Source organism: Bidens hawaiensis, unplaced genomic scaffold (assembly GCF_021521415.1).
Source record: "Bidens hawaiensis isolate Kalapana, Puna unplaced genomic scaffold, B.hawaiensis_p1.1 tig00025768_1, whole genome shotgun sequence".
Classification (NCBI taxonomy): Eukaryota; Viridiplantae; Streptophyta; class Magnoliopsida; order Asterales; family Asteraceae; genus Bidens; species Bidens hawaiensis.
This window is the reverse complement of record NW_027505060.1, coordinates 270,134-291,391: the sequence shown is the minus strand read 5'-3', so window position 1 is coordinate 291,391 and position 21,258 is coordinate 270,134. Positions and strand designations below refer to the sequence as shown.

The 21,258-nt window shown below is 42.9% G+C and overlaps 1 protein-coding gene across 1 annotated transcript; it reads left to right on the top strand.

Moving 5' to 3' along the window:
• Positions 1–18,280: 18,280 nt before the first annotated feature.
• Positions 18,281–19,988, top strand: LOC143610355 (uncharacterized). The gene is made up of 3 exons (XM_077084859.1): positions 18,281–18,679; positions 18,772–18,997; positions 19,497–19,988. The coding sequence occupies exons 1-3, from the start codon at positions 18,431–18,433 to the stop codon at positions 19,937–19,939; spliced, it is 918 nt and encodes a 305-aa protein (XP_076940974.1). The 5' UTR covers positions 18,281–18,430; the 3' UTR covers positions 19,940–19,988.
• Positions 19,989–21,258: the final 1,270 nt, after the last annotated feature.

Here is a 21,258-nt window from a genome sequence, read left to right as displayed (position 1 = left end):
ATGCGATCTTTGAGAAGTTCGAAATAAATAGCCGGTAGTAACCAGCTAAGCCCAAAAAGGAACGGATTTCGGTAGGAGTGGATGGCGTAATCCAGCTCTTGATTGCTTCAATCTTGGATGGGTCGACATGAATACCCATCTTGTTTACAACATGACCAAGAAACTGTACTTCATCAGACCAGAATTCACACTTGGAGAGCTTGGCAAAGAGCTGCTCGGCTCTAAGCTTTTGCAACACCAACCGAAGATGTTGCTCATGCTCGGCCTTGGTCTTAGAATACACCAGAACATCATCGATAAACACAATCACGAATTTATCCAAGAAAGGCCTACACACCCGATTCATTAGATCCATGAAAACGGCGGGTGCGTTGGTTAAACCGAAGGACATGACCAAGAATTCAAAATGGCCATAGCGAGTACGAAAAGAAGTCTTGGGAATATCTTCATCGTGGATGCGCAACTGGTGATAGCCAGAGCGGAGATCGATCTTGGAGAAACAAGAGGCACCTTGGAGTTGATCAAAGAGGTCGTCAATACGCGGTAAGGGATACCGGTTCTTAATGGTGAGTTTGTTCAACTCGCGGTAATCGATACACATGCGAAACGTACCATCTTTCTTTTTAACGAACAACACCGGAGCACCCCAGGGCGAAGAGCTAGGGCGAATGAATCCTTTAGCGGTCAACTCTTGAAGTTGACTTGCTAATTCTTGCATTTCAGCGGGTGCAAGACGATAAGGAGATTTGGCTACGGGGGAAGCACCAGGGACAAGATCAACACGAAACTCGACTTCACGAGCGGGAGGGATACCAGGAAGATCATCGGGAAAAACTTCAGGGAAGTCACGCACAATAGGGATTTCGCGAAGTTTCTTCTTTCCTTCATCAGGTTTGACCACATGGGCTAAGAATGCAACACATTTCTTCCGCAAAAGTCTTCGGGCTTCAGTGCATGACATAAGTTTAAGACCGTTAGATGGTTTCTCGCCGTAGATATGAAGATCTTGACCACTTTCCCGAGGTATGCGAATAATTTTCTTGGCGCAGATAACTTCGGCGCGATTCTTCGAGAGCCAGTCCATACCAATGATAACATCAAAACTTCCAAGAGGCATGGGGATGAGGTCGATTAGAAAATCGTTTTCATTAAGGTTAAGCGTGCAATCCTTAATCACGGAGTTAATTAAAACAGTTTCACCATTAGCCAATTCAACTGAAAAGTTTTCGCTTAAGTTAATGCGCGGTCGCGCAAGCTTCTGCTCAAAAGCGCGAGAGATAAAACTTCTATCGGCGCCATTATCAAAAAGTACGGAAGCATAATGTCCGTTAAGCAAAAATGTACCATTAACTACGTCATTATTCGCTTGCGCTTGGTGCGCGGTTATGTTAAAAGCTCGTCCGCGCGTCACTTGGTTCGAGATTTGGTTCACCGGATTCGCTTGCGTGATTTGCACTTGTAGTCTCGGGCACGCGTTCCGGAAATGACTGGGATCACCGCAGTTAAAGCACGACCTGGGTCATGGATTAGGGTGTGCTGGTTGAGGGTTTTGCGGGTAGGTTGGTGGTGTTTGCGCAATTGGGTTGGCGGGAGGGACTCTACAGAACTCGGCAGAGTGACCAACGCGGCCACATCGGTTACATTGTCGACACGGGGTTTGGGTTGGGTGGTGAAGTTTACAGGTTGGGCAAAAGGGTTGGGTTCCTGTGTAAGGTTTCTTAGTTGGCGGGGCAGGGAGTGCGGGATTGGTTAAGGCATAGTTGTGGACTATAGGGGGAGTTGGGTAGGCTGACAGTGGGGTAGGGGCGTATACTGGAGGTAGGTAGGGTTGCTGGATAATGGGTGGGCTGGTAAGCGCGTAAACTTGTCTGCGCCTACGCTTCGGGTTGTTATGGTTTGAGGGTTCTGGTTTGGTTTCTGTTGGTTCAGGGGCAGTCTTGGTGGGTTTGGTCTTCTCAGCTCCCCGCAGGAACAGGGTTCCTGCTCTGACATGGTTGTCGCTGAGCACAGCGGCCAACTCGATGGCGTCAGAGAGGGTTGCTGGGTTTCTGGCCCATACAGAATCTTGAATTTCCATGGGGAGACCCCCAAGGAACTTCTCGATAGCTCGGCGGGAAGGGGTAACAAGGTGAGGGACAAGCAGGCTTAGTTCATGGAAGCGCGTCGCGTACTCGCGCGCTTCGCCACTGTATTGCTTCAAGTTCCAAAATTCTTCCTCCAGGCGCTTAACTTCGTTGGGAGGGCAGAATTCTCGTGTCAGAATTTCTTTGAATTCCTCCCAGGGCATGCTAGAAGCAGCTTCTGCGCCATGCGCATGAGCTACTCCATTCCACCATGTAAGCGCCCTTGCTTCCAGGACACTGGAGGCATATAGGGTTCGTCTGTCTGGAGGGCATTGGGTATGGAGGAAAGTGTTTTCAATCTTCTCGAGCCACTGGAGCATCACGGTGGCTCCTTCAAGCCCTGTGAATTTCGGAGGGTTACCCGCATTAAAGGACTTAATGTTATAACCGGAGGGGTTGGTATTGTTTTGGCTCAAAGCTTGGGCTATTGCGGCGGCCATTTCCTGGGAACGTTGCTGCGATCGTCTGCGCGCGGCTTCTTTCTTCCTAAGATGGCGAGCTGATAGCGGAGGCATTCTATAAAAGTTTTAATTTTGGTTAATGTCTTGGCGCAAGGTATAATCTTATAAAGCTTGGTTTCGCGGGGTTAGATACCATCAATAGTTAAAGTAAAACATGAATTTGATTGCAAACTTAATACAGGTAACAAATTCGAATCGAGAATCGACAATTCATGTATCACCATGACTTTCCGAATTCTCAATTTAAAATGACGAGTAAACGAGTATTGGAGATTGACGATTCATGTATCACCATGACTTTTCAATCCTCAATATAAAATATACAAGAAAATGAGTATTGGAGGTTGACAATTCATGTATCACCATGACTTTTCAAGTCTCCAACCTCATAACATAATCGTAAATGGAATTTGAAAATCAACTATTCATGTATCACCATGACTTTTCGGATTTTCAATCCCAACAAACGAATATGTAAGTAAAACCAATAAAAATCGAAATTCAGCAATAATCGAAATATCGCGAAATAAAACATAAAACCATACGCTGCGTCTGCGCAAGCATATTTATAAATGAGTAATTAACAATAAGCGCGCAAACATGAGATTTCTCTCATGCGCGAGAAGGGACTCTTAGGTATTCTAGGCCGTTACGTCTAACCACCTATCCTAAAGTCAACGAGCTCTGATACCAATCTGTAACACCCCGACCAAAGGCGGATTATACATCGGGGCGCCACATATTGTTTCATTACTCGTGACACTATTTGAGTGTCAATATTAAATAAATATATTCATTCGCGCACGCGCAACGTAAACACAAGATAACATAAATCAACATAAATCATTGTATTATAAGGCAAAATATTCGAACAATAACTTGTCTTGATACATTTTAATCTAGGTCCAAAAGTAAAAACGTCCTACGTGTCCACAAGCTCCAAATGTAGCTACAGCAAACATGAACATGTGTTAAAATAAAACGTCAAACACTTGCGTGTTGGTGAGAAATCAAGTTTAATAGATAATAGATAATAGATAACCATAATCACTGCGCGCAACACGTGTATGTCTGGTGTTTAACAAGGGTGTAATCAGATTGTGATCAAGCCTAAATAGATCATAGTTCATAGTTCAAGCCGTGCTCCCAAATGAGCACAAAAACAAGAAAACATCGGTGCAAGTGTAAACAAAGAAAACCGTAAACGATAGGTCTCCCGTGTTCATCTAATGGATCCATGAAAACTTCGGAATAGGCCGAACAAAGCGGTTAATGATACACACATACAAATAAACAGCCAAGTAAACGTCCCCAACACATGGGATACTGCGCGACTAAAGTTCATAAACAAGTTTAAGACTCGAGTTTGTACGAACACATGAACATCCCAAAACATTAAAAATAAAAAGGGATTAGATACGAGATTACTCACTTGATAAACGGTGCGGTGAAAGATAAAGCAAGAACCAACTTTAAACAAGCACAAGTTAACCTATAATTAAAGATTATTGTTTTAACGACTGGTTTTAAGTCTCGATTATAAGTTAGCATAATTAATAAGTAACTTAAACAAATTATTATATATTATAGATTACCGGAAAACAGGGCAGAACAGGAGAGAGGACGAAGGCAGAGAGAGGAGGCGACTGAGGACAACGGCAGAGAGCAAAAGAAGAGAAAGATAATAAGTATTTGTGTGTGTAGTGTTAAGAAAATAGCATTATTATTTATAGGGAAACCCTAGGGAACACAATCCCTAGAAAAGGGGAAAAGATCTTCAACAGGATCAAGCAAAAGATAACAAAAGCAAAAAGGTTCCAAAAGCAAAAGATATCAAAAGATATGGCAGCTGCAGGGGACAAGGAAAAGCTGACAGGTAACAGTAAAAGCATGGGCGGTTCAGATAAAGGTACTGGTCAAGCATGGAAAAGCAGATCTCAAAAGATAATGTCAGTCACTTTTTCTGCCAACTAATGGGGTTGGTGCGCATGCTGCGCCAAAAGTGGCTTTTCAGACATAGGATAGGTCAGGTCAAAAGCTCAGAAGATAGGACATCACAAAAGTAAACGGCTGGATTAAACAGAAGACTCAAAGGGGTTTAGCGCGAGAAGGCTCGAGCGCGCGTGAGCGCGAAGGCAGACAGAACAAACCTTAGCGCACCGCGGGAAGAACTACAATCCTTAGCGCGTCGCGGGAAGAACTGTATCCATAGCGCGCTGCGGGAAGAACTATTTTCCTTAGCGCGCTGCGGGGACAGTTCGCCTCGCGTATCGCAGTAACAGATGGTCTTCACGCAGGCTTCCTTGTAAGGAGTCTGGCGCGTGGAGCTGCGCAGACAACCTTAGGCGGGAAGAAACAAAGGACAAACAAAGAGAGAAGGGGGGTTCAAGGCTTAAGGGCGGAACGACGACAAGAGAGAGGCGGGACGGCAACAAGAGAGAGAAAGAGGCGGGGCGGCGGAAAGAAAGAGAGAGGGAGAGGCGGGAAGGAAAATATTATTATTATTATAAAGTAAAATATAAGTATAAATAAATATTAAATCATAACAGAAAGAGATCGGATTAGAGAAACGGGTACCTGGGTAGGGTCGGATTCGGGCAGATGTCACATTTGATACGTTGAATATCTGTCTGATTGTGTGTTATATGCCTCATATACTTTACGTGCACAAGTGTTTATTTTTGTTATTGTTGTTGAGCCTCAATAACTATGATCATACGCACCCTTAACTACTTTAGCTTTGTGCTAGTAGAATAGGGCATCATTATCCGAGTATGTTGGTTGTTACCAATTAGAAAGGATCTTCATTTATTTATGATTTATATACCGTAATTGTTGTTTTTATCTATAGTTTCATATACGAGTTGTGGATTTTGCCTCATAGTATATATACTCAAAACTATGAAATTGCTCACCAATATTCGTGTTGACAAAATATATTTTATGCATTGTTATAGGTTTGATTATTGGTTGATTGAAGTTTGAAGACACTGTTTTATTTTGAGACGGTTTAGGTTATTAGAAGAATGAATAATTTATTTCTTGTCTTCGGTGTTATTTTGTATGAACAAGTTGTGTTACTTTTGATGATTGAATGAAATGAATTAGTTGTTTAAATATTGTCACTTTAATAGTGTCTTGTGTTTTTGAGCAATCCGTCATGCCCCGACATGTTCCGCCGCCTTTGGTCGGGGTGTGATAAATAATCGTAGAGATCAATCGTTCAATCATTAATATTATAATCCCAAACATATCACATCGAAATCTTAAATCCATTATACATGTCATCCCATTTATTATTAACCCATAATATTGTATTATTTAACTAGAAATCTTTGCCGGTGTATCCCGAAAGGGTTTAACAGCTCACTTACTCACATCCTTACTTGTGTATTGTTCTTCTAACCAGGTGAGTAATCAATCCCCTATTTTACCGCTTTTAAAAAAAATTGGGGACTTATGCATACCTATTATCCAGTTCACATTTTATTATATTCTCAAAATGCAACTGGTAATATTTGTGTTGTGTATCAATTGAATATCTACTTGCTACTTGTTGTTTGTTCATATGTTTAATTATTGCATTCGGAGAGGTCAATCATTTATCATTATTATCACATTATGTCGTAGTGGCCGGCGTCCGATTGCATGACAAAGATTTCACCAACAACTCAATTATGGTAACCAACGCCCGAATCGCATGGCAACGGTTTACCCACTCAACATTACTTGTTTACAATGCTACATGCTATGGTTTGATTGTATATACTCACTTATAACAGTTTTTCTCTTTACTTATATGTTAATATATTGTATTTAAAACTGTTGATATTCTCACTCAACCTCGTGTTGACAAATATATATTTTGGACGCATTTGCAGGTTACCAGGTTGGTTGTTTATCAAGATGAAGATCACTTAGAGATGACGCTTAGGATTTAAAACTTATTCAAGACTTTTAGATTAGTTTTGTAATTTCTTTATACTTGATGTACTCATTTGAAAATTGTTTATTTAAATAAATTAAGTAGATATTGTCATATTTTAATTTGCATGACAGTACCTTGTAAGTTGTGAACAATCAGTTCGCGTCCTGACATTTCCGCTTTAAATTGGTTGGGGTGTGACATATGGGATGTCCCTAGTAAAACTCTATAAAAAACAAATATATCACTAAAGCTAAAAAGTTCATGCGATCTCTTCCCACTGAATGGGATCAACTTTTTGTCATGAAAGTTGTAGGCTTGGTCATTTCAACGCTATCCAACTATTGTTTACAAACAACAATAAAACTTGGTTTTTCTTATCATTCTTATGTTTTTCACATTACCCGCTCGGATCTTTCACATATAAAGACTCATCCGTCCTTTAAAAAGTCTCATTTCTTCTTCAATCCATAACCATCACCAACATCATTACATAATAACATAATCACCAGCTTTTACATTTAGGTTTCATGTCAAAAAAATCATAAGAAGTTGTTTTTTTAGTGTTGTATTGATTAATTATGATATTACAATGCTCAATTAAAAGTTAGGATCCAATTGATCAAAGTTCTTACCAAGCAAAATTATCATTGCGGATTAAGTTGCTAGTATAACTAAATAAAGACTATAACATTAAAAGGTTTAAAGGAATATAAGATATAATAAGATGTAATTTAAGTTTGAAATTTATTATTTGTTTCATAGTAAAATAAGATCGAGAAAGGGGAATAGGGGATCAAGGAGAGGAAGAAGGTTGCCATAATCCACACGTTTTATTAATCTAACTCGTTCACCTATAATTTTTAAACTCTACTAAACGTACGTTAAACCTTTTTATACAAATAAACTTGAAACATATTTGATGAAATGGGGGATATGAAGATATCTGAATCAACGTATAAGAATGGCTTGAGAACCAAAATCATTCCTGTGTGTTGAATGTGAATATCTTGAGTGTATTTAATAATTATTCTTGGTTATTGGAGTACTATTTATAGTCCTCTTAAGGTTAACAATAATATATGATATAATTACTGTTCACGTTCTAGTTTAGTGTCGCGGGCGCTTTACTTTCGTTAATAATTTTATTCTTCCACGGTCTTGTTTTGGAAACTTCCTTTATTGGAACTCTAAATTGTCAGTCTCTTGAAAGTTATTTCCCTTCAACATTCGACTAGAACGACCGAATCTGTTTGTCATCCTAGGGTATATAATCCAATCCGGATCCTTTTATGTGTTTCGATCAACTTACACTCGGACTCGTATGCTTGTGGTTAGAGGTTCGATTTCAGACTGGGCATTCAGAGCCCAATCCATGATGTTATGCTTTTATGGTTTTTATTCGTAGTGGGTGTCTGTACCTGACATTCATCATCAATATTCATTGCTAAAGATAAGATTAAGAATAAAAAATAATTACTTTTTAAACGTCATAATCCAACTTGGCAAAAAGTTCATCAAAGTGAATAAAAAAGCCCACAATCATCAATACTTTTTTAATCCAAAATTGAACCTGTCAACTTATCGCCATAAATAACTTTTATGTATGTAAAAACTTTGAAACAAAATTGAAGAAACACTAATCTGATCCCGGGCAGATTACGGATAACCTGGGGGTTAAATAGATGTTTCCCACGAGGGGTTAAACCCGGCAAAGATGGTTCTTCTGATAACCTGCAAAACAGACACCGTGAGCTCGTCATTGAGAAGGGGGGGTCCCTCCTTGTGACCACCCTCCGGCGTGAGAATCAGACTAGATTGCTCTTGAATATAAATGTATATTAAGAGATTGCTAGAGCAGATATCAGGTATAATATGTAATACGAGATAGTATATGATGATAAGATGATCATACCATTTGGGGTATTTATAGCCGAAGGTAGGTTTCCAAGAAGGTGTAGCCGGCTGAATAGTATTCCTGTTCTACCAACTGTGGCCTACGCACGTGCCATGCTGGTAGTTGGTGGGTAGGCAGCGGCTGACAGTGACCAGGCCTGCTGTGTACTATTCCTTTTCCACCAACTGCCGGCTATGCACGTGGTATGACAGGAGTTGGTGAGTAGGCAGCGGCTAATAGTGACATACAGTACAAGAGCATGCTGCTTGCCATACTGTTGTCAATGAGCTGTCGTATCTTTGGTCAGATCTTTTGCTCATACCTCGTCAGGTATAGTACAAAAGATCTTCCCGTATCGTACGGACTGGCTTATTTGGGCGGGAGTATTCCCCCTCCCGCCTTTGTGCGGGATTGTTCCCGGCTTTGTTCATTCCTTCAGGTGACAACTGAATTATTGAGAGCTAAGTGCCTTGTGCGTGTTGCCTTGCTGCGCGGTGGCCTTCCCTGATGGCTTGTATCAGCAGCTGCGGGAACAGGCGGAGTACTTCACCATTGGGAGGCATTTCCTGCGGGAACAGCTTGCGTACTGCGCGTAAGGACGTCACGTCTCTGAGCATGGTGGGTCCTGCGGATCCAGTTGGTTTCTGCGCAGACGTCTCTCTTCAAGGTGAGTTGCGGGTCCAACTGGGCTCTGCTGGGACCTACCTCTTCAAGTCCCCCTAGTTCAATGTACTTCTCATGAATGTTTAATAAAGTGAGGTGAACTTTTGGACTTAAACAAAGGGTTTTGAAAAGGGTTTAGTTTTAAGGTTTTCCATAGGGATTCTTCCCGCGGAAGTCCTTGTCACTTGCAGAAATTCCCGACTTTCCTGCTTGATCTTTGGGTATGATGCGGGTAGGTCTGTAACCTCCTCGCAAGTCAGGAGTGTTGAGTCCCACTTGTGTGGATTCTCCATGAGGTTTTGGTAGTTTTGAACATAGTGATCAATTATGTTAAAACCACCAATTCCATCTTGAAGCTTCAAACAATGTAGTTCCCGATATTCCCGCTATGCGGGGATGTTATTTCCGTTTCCGCAAGCATTGCCCAGAAGATCCTTCTTGGTTTCAATTCCCTGCGGAGCGCTAGGTATGTGAAGGGTTTTGCCTTAACACTGTACCCGCGCTCGTCTTACGGTTACTTTACTTCCAATGTATTCCTGGCGTCAATTCCCTGCGGGTGCTAAGTATGTGAAGGGTTTTGCCTTGACACTGTACCCGCACCCGTCTTATAGTTACTTGGTTGCCGAGGTATTATTGGCTTCAATTCCCTGCAGGTGCTAAGTATGTGAAGGGTTTTGCCTTAACACTGTACCCGCACCTGTCTTACAGTTACTTGGTTGCCAAGGTAAGGGGTAATTTCCCGCTTTCTTTTTTTTTTTTTTTTTTTTTTTTTTGAATTTTGAAATTCGAAGAGTTGGTGAAAGGATAAGAACAGTCCAAACCTCTGAAACGTCGTGCGACGGTTTCTTCTGACTGTGTCAGGACGTGCAGGAAGTTATGGTGACGTGACAGTACCTGGTCATTCCAGACGCCTTTTCAGGCGCGTGGGCGCGATTTTTCGGGCGTGTGGCCGCGAAATTAATGGCACGCGTCCTTTCAACAGCTGTTGCCAGCTTGCTTTTTGCCACGTGTCATAGTTTCATTGCACCTTCGATTTCTCTCTCTTCTGCATTAAATTCATCGCATTAATTGCGATTAGTATATAAAGGGGGGGAGGGTTCTTTGTAATCCACACTTTCACTTTTCTCTTCATCTTCAAAACGATTTCCGGCGAATACTCACATTTTCAGTCGAGCATTCTCTTGAAATCGTTTTCTTCTTTTATCTGCAAGATGTCTTCTCACGATCTCGAAGCTACAGCCCAGGAGGCTGGGGTGTACGCCGATGACAAGAGTACTGCTGGCGAGTGCCAGTGTGCTCTGCCTGTCGATCTATATCAGTACATCGTCAGGAAGTTCATGCTCGAGTCTCTCGAGCCTGAGTTTCCTGAACCTCATCAGACGGTGTATGATGCCCCAGAGGCAAGATCGGGGTATATGCTGCATTCTTTGTCTATGGGAATCTTAGGTTCCCTTTGACAAAGTTTGTGTACCGTGTCCTAGAGAGGCACGGTGTACACCTGACCGAGGTGCACCCGATGGCGATCGCCAAGATTCGCCACTTCGAGTGGGTGTGCCGGATTCTGGGCATTGAGCCCTTCGTCGACCGCCTGATGACCTTCTACTCTTGGAGGTGCATCCAGGGGTGGTATACTCTGATAACCCGGATCAAGGGTTTGAAGATTTGCGCAACCAAGCGCAGTCTTCGTTCGTGGAAGCGGGAGTTCTTTTTTATCTCCGCTCGCGCCATCCCCCTTGCCATGAAGTTCAAGAATGGGCAAGCACTTCCCAGCCTTCACGCCTCCAACTACCAGGAGGCGGAATGGTTCTCGAAGATATCCCGAGTCCAATCTCCGGTTTACCGCTTTGCGGAGTCCGGGATGGTGCTGCTCGGGATGAGCCGGGTGTGGAAGGATGCGGATGCGCAAAAGATCCCGATCGTCCTCGAATACGGTTTGAGCTCTGTTCCTTACGGTATGCTTCTGTCTTCTTTGTTTATATAGGTTTGTCTTCTAACTTCTTTCCTGTTTATTTCAGAGGGGAACGACTTGCAGTCGCTCCTGTATCCGCGGGAGGCTGACAGTCCCGCTCAGATGGGTACTCGTGCTTTAGACGAGAACGAGTTGCCCATCCTTGAACAGACGGCGGATCGGTTCGTGGAGGTCTACCCGCCAGGCCACGAGATCCTGAGCGCCAGGCGGCCAGGTAAGGCGTTATTCAACCCTCGACCCCTCAATGCTGAAACCTCTGCTGGAATTCCTCTAATCTTGTGTTCTGATGAGGAATCCGCAGATGGTCCTCCGTTGGTGCGGAAGAAGAAGGCTGCCGGCGGGAAGGGAAAGGCGAAGGTGGCCTCCACTGCCGATCCGGTGCCTCGGTCTGATTCAGAGACCGAGAGCGAAGAGGTGGCGGGGAACCCCGGTGGTGATAAGACCACTGCTCCGGAGGCTGCGACGATTGTCACCTCCGGAGAGCCCAGGATGACAACGGCGAGCGGCGTGAAGAGGCCGGCTCCATCGGGTTCATTCCCGCCTGTCCGCACTTTTAAGCTCAAGAAAACCCGTAAGTACAAACTACCCTTATTTTTAACTTCATAGGTTTCCATCAATACTTATCTTCCTTATGCAGGCGTGGATGTTGACGCATTCCAGGGTGGAGCGGGGAGGAGTACCTCTCCGCCCATGACGGTAGGCTTGGTCAGCCTACCTGAGGCGACGACCCAGGCGGCTGCGCCTGCTTCCGCTGGTTCAGTTGCTCACTCCGTTGAGCCAACTGTTCCAGCTGTTATGACATCACCGCCGGCTGTCAGTGCCATATTTACCGCATCTTTCACTGAGCCGGCGGTTACTTTTTCTGCGCATTCCGCAGCGGCGACCACGGTTGTGAGTTCACCTCCGGTGAGTTCACCTCCGTTGGTTTCTACCGCGGCGGCCTCCATGCCTCCGACGTCGGCAGCTACAGCCGATCCTTCAGGTATGCTTGGGGCTTCTCGCCAACCTCTGCCTCCTTCCCATCTGCCTGACCTCTTGGATGGATTTCCCTTGGGTTCAGGTGATGGGTTTGGCGGCTATCGGCCTGTTGTTGACCCTACAGGTGCGTAGGGTTCTTTTGGCCTTTTTTTTTTTTATATATCATCTTTTCCTAACTGCTTTTTGTTTTTTGCAGTGTCGGATTCCAATGAAGTGTATGTTCCACGATGGAACATCCGCCGAGGAACAACCCTTCGCACACCTGTGGAGTGCGTGGAGTGGGCTCGTCACGCAGCTCCCAGTGGTGCGTTGGGGGAAGCCATGGCTAGCTACCAGGAGGGTAGGCTAACCAATGAGCTTCGGGTTCTCCTGGCCCGGATGCAGCCGCGCGTCGAGCTGCTTTGTCGTGAAAACGACAAGTTAAAAGCAGCTCGCATTCAAGAAGTAGCTCGGGCGCGGGCTGTCCGGGAGGAGAACGTAAGGCTTACCGCAGTGGCTGCGGAAAAGGAGAAGGCCTTCAAGGCCCTCGAGGTTGAAGTTCAGGCCCGGCTCGAGGCCCGTTCCAAGGCTGCCCAAGCTGTTAACGAACAGCTTCGGCTGGCTAAGGAAACTGCACGGAACGCAACCGAGAGGGCCACCAAGGCTGAAGCTGTTGCTGAGCCTCTACGCGTGGAGAATGAGGAGCTTAAAGCCAAATTAGAGGCTCTCCAGCAGGCTCATGATGCCTTGGAGATGGAAGACGCCAAAAAGCTCCAAGAGATCTTGGACCAGAGGGGGGTGCTTGACCACACTGAGCGGAAGCTAAAGGGCGTCGAAGAGGCTGCGGCTAAAGAAGTGTTGCTTGCCAACCTCAACAAAAGTGAAGCCGAACGCGCCCGTAACGAAGCTCAAGCTGCCCTCCAAGAAGCTCTGGTTGCCAAGGAATGGCTTTTTCGAGAAGCGTTGTCTCAGGTAAGCTTTTCATGTCTTTACGCTTTTCTTTGTAAATAGAAAAGGTTTTGATACTTGTATTTTTTTTTCTTTTTGTAGGTTGTGCATCGGGTCTTCGCGGATACGTCTTATGACGATGCTATGAGCGCAGCCTTCAACGCTTCTCATGAGGATGGGGAAAAGGCCGGCTTCCTGCTTGGTCTAGGGTTCGTTGAGAAAGGCATCCCGCCTTCCAACTTCCCTTTATTTGATGTGGATACTGAAGCTGTATACGACCAAGCAGTGAATCAGTATGCCGCCTTCCCGCATCCGGTGGTGGAGAAGGTGAACGAAGTTGCTGCTGCTGATGATGGGCTAGCTATCCTTAAAGCTTTCCTTGAACCGCCACGCTCTACTGATGGTGCTGGTCCAAGTGGAAGTGGCCCTGAAGCTTGATCCTGAAGATCCCTTCCCACTGCTAGGATAGGTTTAGCTTGTATAGATTTATATTCTTGTAGGCGGGTAGTTACCCGGCCATTCTTGTAATGAATATTATGAAATATAAATCTTTGTGCGGGTAAGACCGCTATTTTCACTGGATTACTTGCTTTATAAACGTTATATGACTTTCATACTTTAGTTTAAATTAGCAATTTTCCAAGTGTTTAGAATAAGTTAACCTTTGAAAGTGGTAGATAATAGGTTGAAGTTTTGCTTCCTCTTTCGTGATTGTGCGGGTAGGACCGTCACTTGCACTTAGTAGGATGGCTAAACTTTACCTATATCTGACCTGCGTGGAGGTTTTCCTCATCTTTTTAGAAATTTCTAAGTGTTTAGGATAAGTTAACCTTTGAACGTGGTAGATAATAGGTTGAAGTTTTGCTTCCTCTTTCGTGATTGTGCGGGTAGGACCGTCACTTGCACTTAGTAGGATGGCTAAACTTTACCTACATCTGACCTGCGTGGAGGTTTTCCTCATCCTTCTGTTAGAAATTTTCTAAAGTATTTTGAATAAGTTAACCGTTCGACGCGCGGTTGTCAATAGGTTCGGTTTCCTCTCATGATTTGTGCGGTTAGGACCGGCACTTTCATTTAGTTGGATGACCAAAGTTTACCTATGACTGACCTGCGTGAAGGTTTGCCGTTTTTTGGGTTTATGCGGGTTTTGCCGCCTTCCCCACGCAACGACTTTCACACTTATGTATGCGGTGAAAACCGGCATCAGTGTTGAATAAATTAACCGTTCGACGCGCGGTTGTTAATAGGTTAGTGTTCAGTTTCCTCTATCATGATTCATGCGGATAGACCGGCACTTTCATTTAGTGGGATGACTGAACTTTACCTTTAACTGACCTGCGTGAAGGTTTACCGTTTTTTGGGTTTATGCGGGTTTTGCCGCCTTCCCCACGCAACGACTTTCCACGTAATTATGCGGTGAAAACCGGCATATCCGTGTTGAATAAATTAACCGTTCGACGCGCGGTTGTCAATAGGTTAGTGTTCAGTTTCCTCTATCATGATTCATGCGGATAGACCGGCACTTTCATTTAGTGGGATGACTGAACTTTACCTTTAACTGACCTGCGTGAAGGTTTGCCATTTTTTGGGTTTATGCGGGTTTTGCCGCATTCCCCACGCAACGACTTTCCACGTATTTATGCGGTGAAAACCGGCATATCCGTGTTGAATAAATTAACCGTTCGACGCGCGGTTGTTAATAGGTTAGTGTTCAGTTTCCTCTATCATGATTCATGCGGATAGACCGGCACTTTCATTTAGTGGGATGACTGAACTTTACCTTTAACTGACCTGCGTGAAGGTTTGCCGTTTTTTGGGTTTATGCGGGTTTTGCCGCCTTCCCCACGCAACGACTTTCACACATGTATGCGGTGAAAACCGGCATCAGTGTTGAAAGTTCATAAAGTATAAATGTAAAATTATCAGCGTCGATGTTCTAAGGAGAATCATTTCCATTAGAAGTGGCTCTGGGCCTTTTCTTTACAAATTTGGAATTGATCTACATGCAAACTGTGTAATTGAGCTCCCTTCCATGTTGTTGGGATGGGAGTGCCATCGAGCCGATATGCACCTGGTTCGGGATCTCGTTGTTTACGCAGTATGTAGTCTCCAACATTGAAGCTGCAATTTTATTCGTGTTTTCCCCAACTGGGGTTCTACACGCATCAGCCTGCTCACCGTTCATTGCGCCACGAGGTGCGCGAGCGTCCCATCTCTGACAAATGCTTCGACCATGTCCTTTACGTCTGTGCATTCTTCAGTGTTGTGGCCTTTTGTCCTGTGAAAGTCACAGTATTTGCTCCGATCAGCATTGTGACGATGTCGGATTATTGGAGCCTTTGGCCATGGGAGCTCCTCAGTGGCGAATATCTCGGTGACGCTTTTGGTGAGTGGCGTCCATCTGGAGTTCTTGTTTGACTGTACGTTATCCCTTCCGCCTAACCGATGTTGCAAGCCGGATGAGGTGTCAAAGTTTACCCTTGACTGCCAAATGCCTAGCTTCCGCTTTTTGTTTAGTCGGGCGGTAAGGACGTTGTCTTCTCTTGTTTTCTGGGTGTAGAGGTTTGTGCTCTGGGGGAGATCTCTACCCAGTTGCTTCTCCGTTTCCGCAAAGCGTTTTGCTGCTGTCATGATGGCATCCCATGTGGATGGCATGCCATCTTTACCCGTTAAGGTGCGGATGAGCTCTGGGTCGTTCGCGCCCTGGATGAAAGCAGCGCGAACAAGATCTTCGCTGATATTACCCAGACTTAGCTTCTTTGAGTTGAAGCGAGTGATGAAGTCTAACAAAGATTCATCTTCCTCTCGAATGCATTTGAGGATTGTCAATTGCTCTTCGGTATACTTTCTTTGTTGGCTGAAGTGTTGGCTAAATTTTTGCTGGAAGTCTTCCCAACCGTAGATGTGGTGGACCGGTAGACGATCGAACCACGCTCTAGCTGGCCCAACAAGCGTCATTTGGAACATGTAACACCACGTAGGTTCCGTCCAACTACTGACGGTTGCCCCCGCTATGAACCTGTTCAAATGATCGTCTGGATCAGATATACCATCGTAAGTGCCGATGTTGGACATCTGTTTGGCACTTTTCGGGACGATTGCTTCCGCAATGTCCTTTGCAAATTTGGACGTTCCCGCCTTTGCAGCATTTGGTGTAAATGCTTTCGAGAAGTCACGTGGATTTCCACCTGTGTTTTTTGGTTTGAAGGTTTCTTCAAAACGCCTTCTCGGTTCGGAGTCCGTTTCCTTACGCTTCCCTTTCGTCCTATGACGAGGGTTTGCATCACTATCGGATTCCTCCGAATCATCGTCAAAGTTTACAAATTCATCAGCCTGTTGGAGTAAACGTAAGCGTTCATCCAACTCAGTTTGGAATTCTTTTTGACGTGCTTCCGCCCACGCTTTAATTTCATCGAGTGTTTGGCGGGGGAGCCTCGTTCGTTTTCTCTCTAACCGGGTATCGGTGAATCCCAGTGAGCGATTATTTACTGCACTTGCCCCAGCTTGGGTAACTGGGGTAGTGTTCGTAAAATTTACTGCACTTGCCCCGGCTTGGGTAACCGGGGTAGTGTTCGTAAAAACTGTGTAGTCGCCAGTATTCCCCCCAGTAGCTGGGGTTGTGGTTACCGGAGTTTCTTTAACCATCTTTCCAGAAGTTTGAAAAAACTGAAAAGAAATGTTCTAGCTTTTATGCACGGATGGCGCCAATGAAGAAACACTAATCTGACCCCGGGCAGATTACGGATAACCTGGGGGTTAAATAGATGTTTCCCACGAGGGGTTAGACTCGACAAAGATGGTTCTTCTGATAACCTGCAAAACAGACACCGTGAGCTCGTCACTGAGAAGGGAGGGGGGTTCCTCCTTGTGACCACCCTCCGGCGTGAGAATCAGACTAGATTGCTCTTGAACATAAATGTATATTAAGATATTGCTAGAGCAGATATCAGGTATAATATGTAATACGAGATAGTATATGATGATAAGATGATCATACCATTTGGGGTATTTATAGCCGAAGGTAGGTTTCCAAGAAGGTGTAGCCGGCTGAATAGTATTCCTGTTCTACCAACTGTGGCCTACGCACGTGCCATGCTGGTAGTTGGTGGGTAGGCAGCGGCTGACAGTGACCAGGCCTGCTGTGTACTATTCCTTTTCCACCAACTGCCTGCTATGCACGTGGTATGACAGGAGTTGGTGAGTAGGCAGCGGCTAATAGTGACATACAGTACAAGAGCATGCTGCTTGCCATACTGTTGTCAATGAGCTGTCGTATCTTTGGTCAGATCTTTTGCCAATACCTCGTCAGGTATAGTACAAAAGATCTTCCCGTATCGTACGGACTGGCTTATTTGGGCGGGAGTATTCCCCCTCCCGCCTTTGTGCGGGATTGTTCCCGGCTTTGCTCATTCCTTCAGGTGACAACTGAATTATTGAGAGCTAAGTGCCTTGTGCGTGTAGCCTTGCTGCGCGGGTGGCCTTCCCTGATGGCGTGTATCCGCAGCTGCGGGAACAGGCGGAGTACTTCACCATTGGGAGGCATTTCCTGCGGGAACAGCTTGCGTACTGCGCGTAAGGACGTCACGTCTCTGAGCATGGTGGGTCCTGCGGATCCAGTTGGTTTCTGCGCAGACGTCTCTCTTCAAGGTGAGTCTTGCGGGTCCAACTGGTAAAGATAAGATTAAGAATAAAAAATAATTACTTTTTAAACGTTATAATCCAACTTGGCAAAAAGTTCATCAAAGTGAATAAAAAAGCCCACAATCATCAATACTTTTTTAATCCAAAATTGAACCTGTCAACTTATCGCGATAAATAACTTTTATGTATGTAAAAAGTTTGAAACAAAATATAGACCCATTATTTTAAACAAATATGAAGTTTAATAAAATATGAATTTTTATATAAATAAATATGAAGTTTAAAACAATAAATATAATCAGCAAATGAGATTATTGTGTAAGAAAACAGAATTCCTATCCCCTAGCTATGCCGCCGGTTCATAAATTGAGTACATGTTTAAATATGATAAGATTTTTATAGTAAAATAATACATTAAGTAATTATATATCTTTTTAAAAAAAATAATTAAAATCAGAAGGCTTTGGGTTCATCATTTTTCATTCTTGATACATAAAACATTTAACTGTAATGCTCAAACCACCAAAGCCAGGTGTTGAACGAGTCATTTTCATGTTTGATACTTGTGTTAATCACGCCGTTTCTAACCTGTTAAACACGATAATACACGGATTGTTAGTCGCTGGATTGTGAGTTCAACCAATCAGGCCGTCATGACAAGATCAAATAAAGATGGCTATGCCCTGTTCCGTCCCGGTTCCTAAAACCTTGCATATAACTCATTAACTTGTCCAAATCAGTAGTCACACTGGTGGACCAACCCACCCTCTAAAGCCTTTACTATAAAAGCCATGTGGTTTCTTTGCAAGAACATTAAACAAACGAGGTTCAGTCCATAAACCTCACATGGCCGGAGCAACCGAAGCCCCATTAATGGCATATAACAACCCGAAACCATCGGGACAATATAATAATCATGTAACCGATATGATCTTCGAGTTCGTTGAAGAGAGTGAGCTTTCATCAAGAAGCTCATTCAATTCTGGGGATAGTCACATTGATGATAATAGAGATCTCAATTTCGAAGACTATGAAAACCCGGGCGATCCAGAAGAGAACAAATCTTTCTGGGAGTCTCAAGAACAACTTCTAACGGTAGATATTCTTGTAAAATGTTGCATTTGTTGTATGTTTTGTAGGAATAAATTAATAATGGTTTTCATGATTTTTTATTATATGTGTTGCAGGAAAATCTGTATAGAACGAGTTCGATTGAGTTGAAGATTAGGCAGGCAACTAAAGAGATCATAAAGGATATGAAGGCGGTTTGCTGCTTTGACTGTACAGGTGTGATGGCGGTTAATGGTTGCCGGAGGTGTTTGCAGATGGAGATCACTGACTGGTTGCAACGAGCAGGCTATAACTGTGGCATTTGCAAGGCCAAGTGGGTTAATCTAAAAGAGATCCCTGCAGGTACACAATTTACAAAATATTATATTTATAACACAGAGTGTAAAGGGTGTGTGAGTTTTCCGTTATATGTACTAATATTTTAGTTTTTAGCCTACTAATTGGGTTCCGTTATAAATGGTTCGGTTAATTTAGGTATTGAAAAATATGGTTCGGTTTCTAGTTGGGCTAGCCATCGGATAACAACCACTTTTGAACGCAGGCAGATTCAAGCTAACTTCAATTAATAAATCCATCTCTACCCAGAGTGAAGTAAAATATTAGTAAACATCAAAATTTTGACATGTAGTATATTATTTATAAAAACAGGTTTGTTTTAATATCAGGTTTGACTCAGTCAATTCGATTATCTATACATAATAATAATCAAATCATAAAAATCGGTTATTAGCATAAATTACCAAGAACCAAATGTCTAAAACCTTATACTTCAAATAAAACAAAGACATTATATATATCAAAATCAAAGTTACTGATTCCTATAGTGATTATTATTTTCCAGGAGAACACACCTATATAGAAGTATTAGACACTTCAAATTCAAAAAAGGGTGTTCTAAGAGTTATCATTGAGTTAAATTTTCGGGCCGAATTTGAGATGGTTAAGGGTAGTAAAGAATACAATCGTCTAATAAGCCGGCTACCAGAAATATATGTAGGAAAAACAGAAAGACTCCAATCATTGATCAAGATACTATGTTTAGCTTCAAAAAAGTGCATGAAAGATCAAAAATTGCACATCGCGCCTTGGCGAAAGCTCAAATACATGCAAGCTAAATGGCATGGGATACGCGAGTCAAAATCGGTTTTATCACCGGAGATATTGCCTGTGGTTGAGTGTTCAAACCGTTTGTCGCGCCCAATGGTTTCACTACTTACTTTTGATTTAGTCGAGAGTTTGAACACATCATCTGGTTTACGTTCTATGGCAATAAAAGTTTTGTAATGAATTATAAGAATCTTGTTATATTTAAGAAAGGATTTGGAGAGGTATTATAGGTGAGTAAAATAATGGGTTAGTTTATGTGTTATTTAGTACCTTTGGAGTTATGAGAATATGCATAATTGTTGAGAAATATGCTTTTGTTTTGTAGCTATTTGTTTAATGATTTCTTTATTATGGCATCCCAGAATCCAAACACTGTTTACTCCATTTTATTACAATTATTGAATAATAAATACATATAATTAAGGTAAACTGGATTAAAATAATCTCATCTTTTGTGTATTGACAAATAATAATTTTATCTGAGTTATTTCCTACCTGTAGTCCCATCTTTTTCATGTTTTATGGTTTATGATCTCCCGTTAAAATTAGTTAACGGGGTTAGGTTTTTGCTGACGTGGCTTGATTTGTTAGCAATTAAAAATCCCACTTGGCTTTATTTTTTATTCTTTTTAGCCAAATTACGTTATGTCAGCCCATTTAACCCAAATGATCAATTAGAGCCCTAATTCCATATCTACAACAAAATTGAGAGCATAGAACCCTAAGATTGGATCCCAAATGAGTTCATCATCTTCGTACGCCTCATATCGAGCACATGATCACAACAAAATGGAGGCATCAAATAATATATCTCAAAGTCCCTTGTTGGATAACTTTTACAATGACTTTGTCATCCATCCTGATCGTTTTAAAAGTAGAAAAAGTATTCAAGCAAATAAAAACTTCATTTTAGATAATTAGGACCATTCAAGCACATACCTAATCGCAAGCTTAGAGATCCTCTTCTTAGAATTAGGGTTTAGATGACATCAATATTGGGATCGTCTTCTTCGAATTAGGTTGTGTTAGGAAATATGAAGGGTTTATCAACTTATATTGGTTAAGTACTGAGTTAAAAATCAGAAAAGAAATAAAAAAAAGGCAAAGTAATAACCATGTTGGAATTTTAATTGCCAGCAAAGCACGCTACCTCAGCAAAAGCCTAACCCCGTTAACTATTTTTAACGGGGATCATAAACCAATAAACATATAAAAGGTAGGATTACTGGAGGGAAACAAGTCAGGTGAGATTATTATTGGCTAATACATAAAATGTGAGATTATTTATATCCAATTTGCCTATTATTAATGATCAAACAAAGGAATAATTAAAACCACTGGCCTGTTGGATGAGCGTAATAATTGACAAGTCTAACTACATTTAAGCTCTTATAACCATGTGTAGTGGACGGAGCCCTTTCGTGGGCGTTGTGCGACATGTGGCGTCACGTCAGCAAATGAGCTTTTTGGCTAAAAAAGGTGTAGTGGATGGAGCA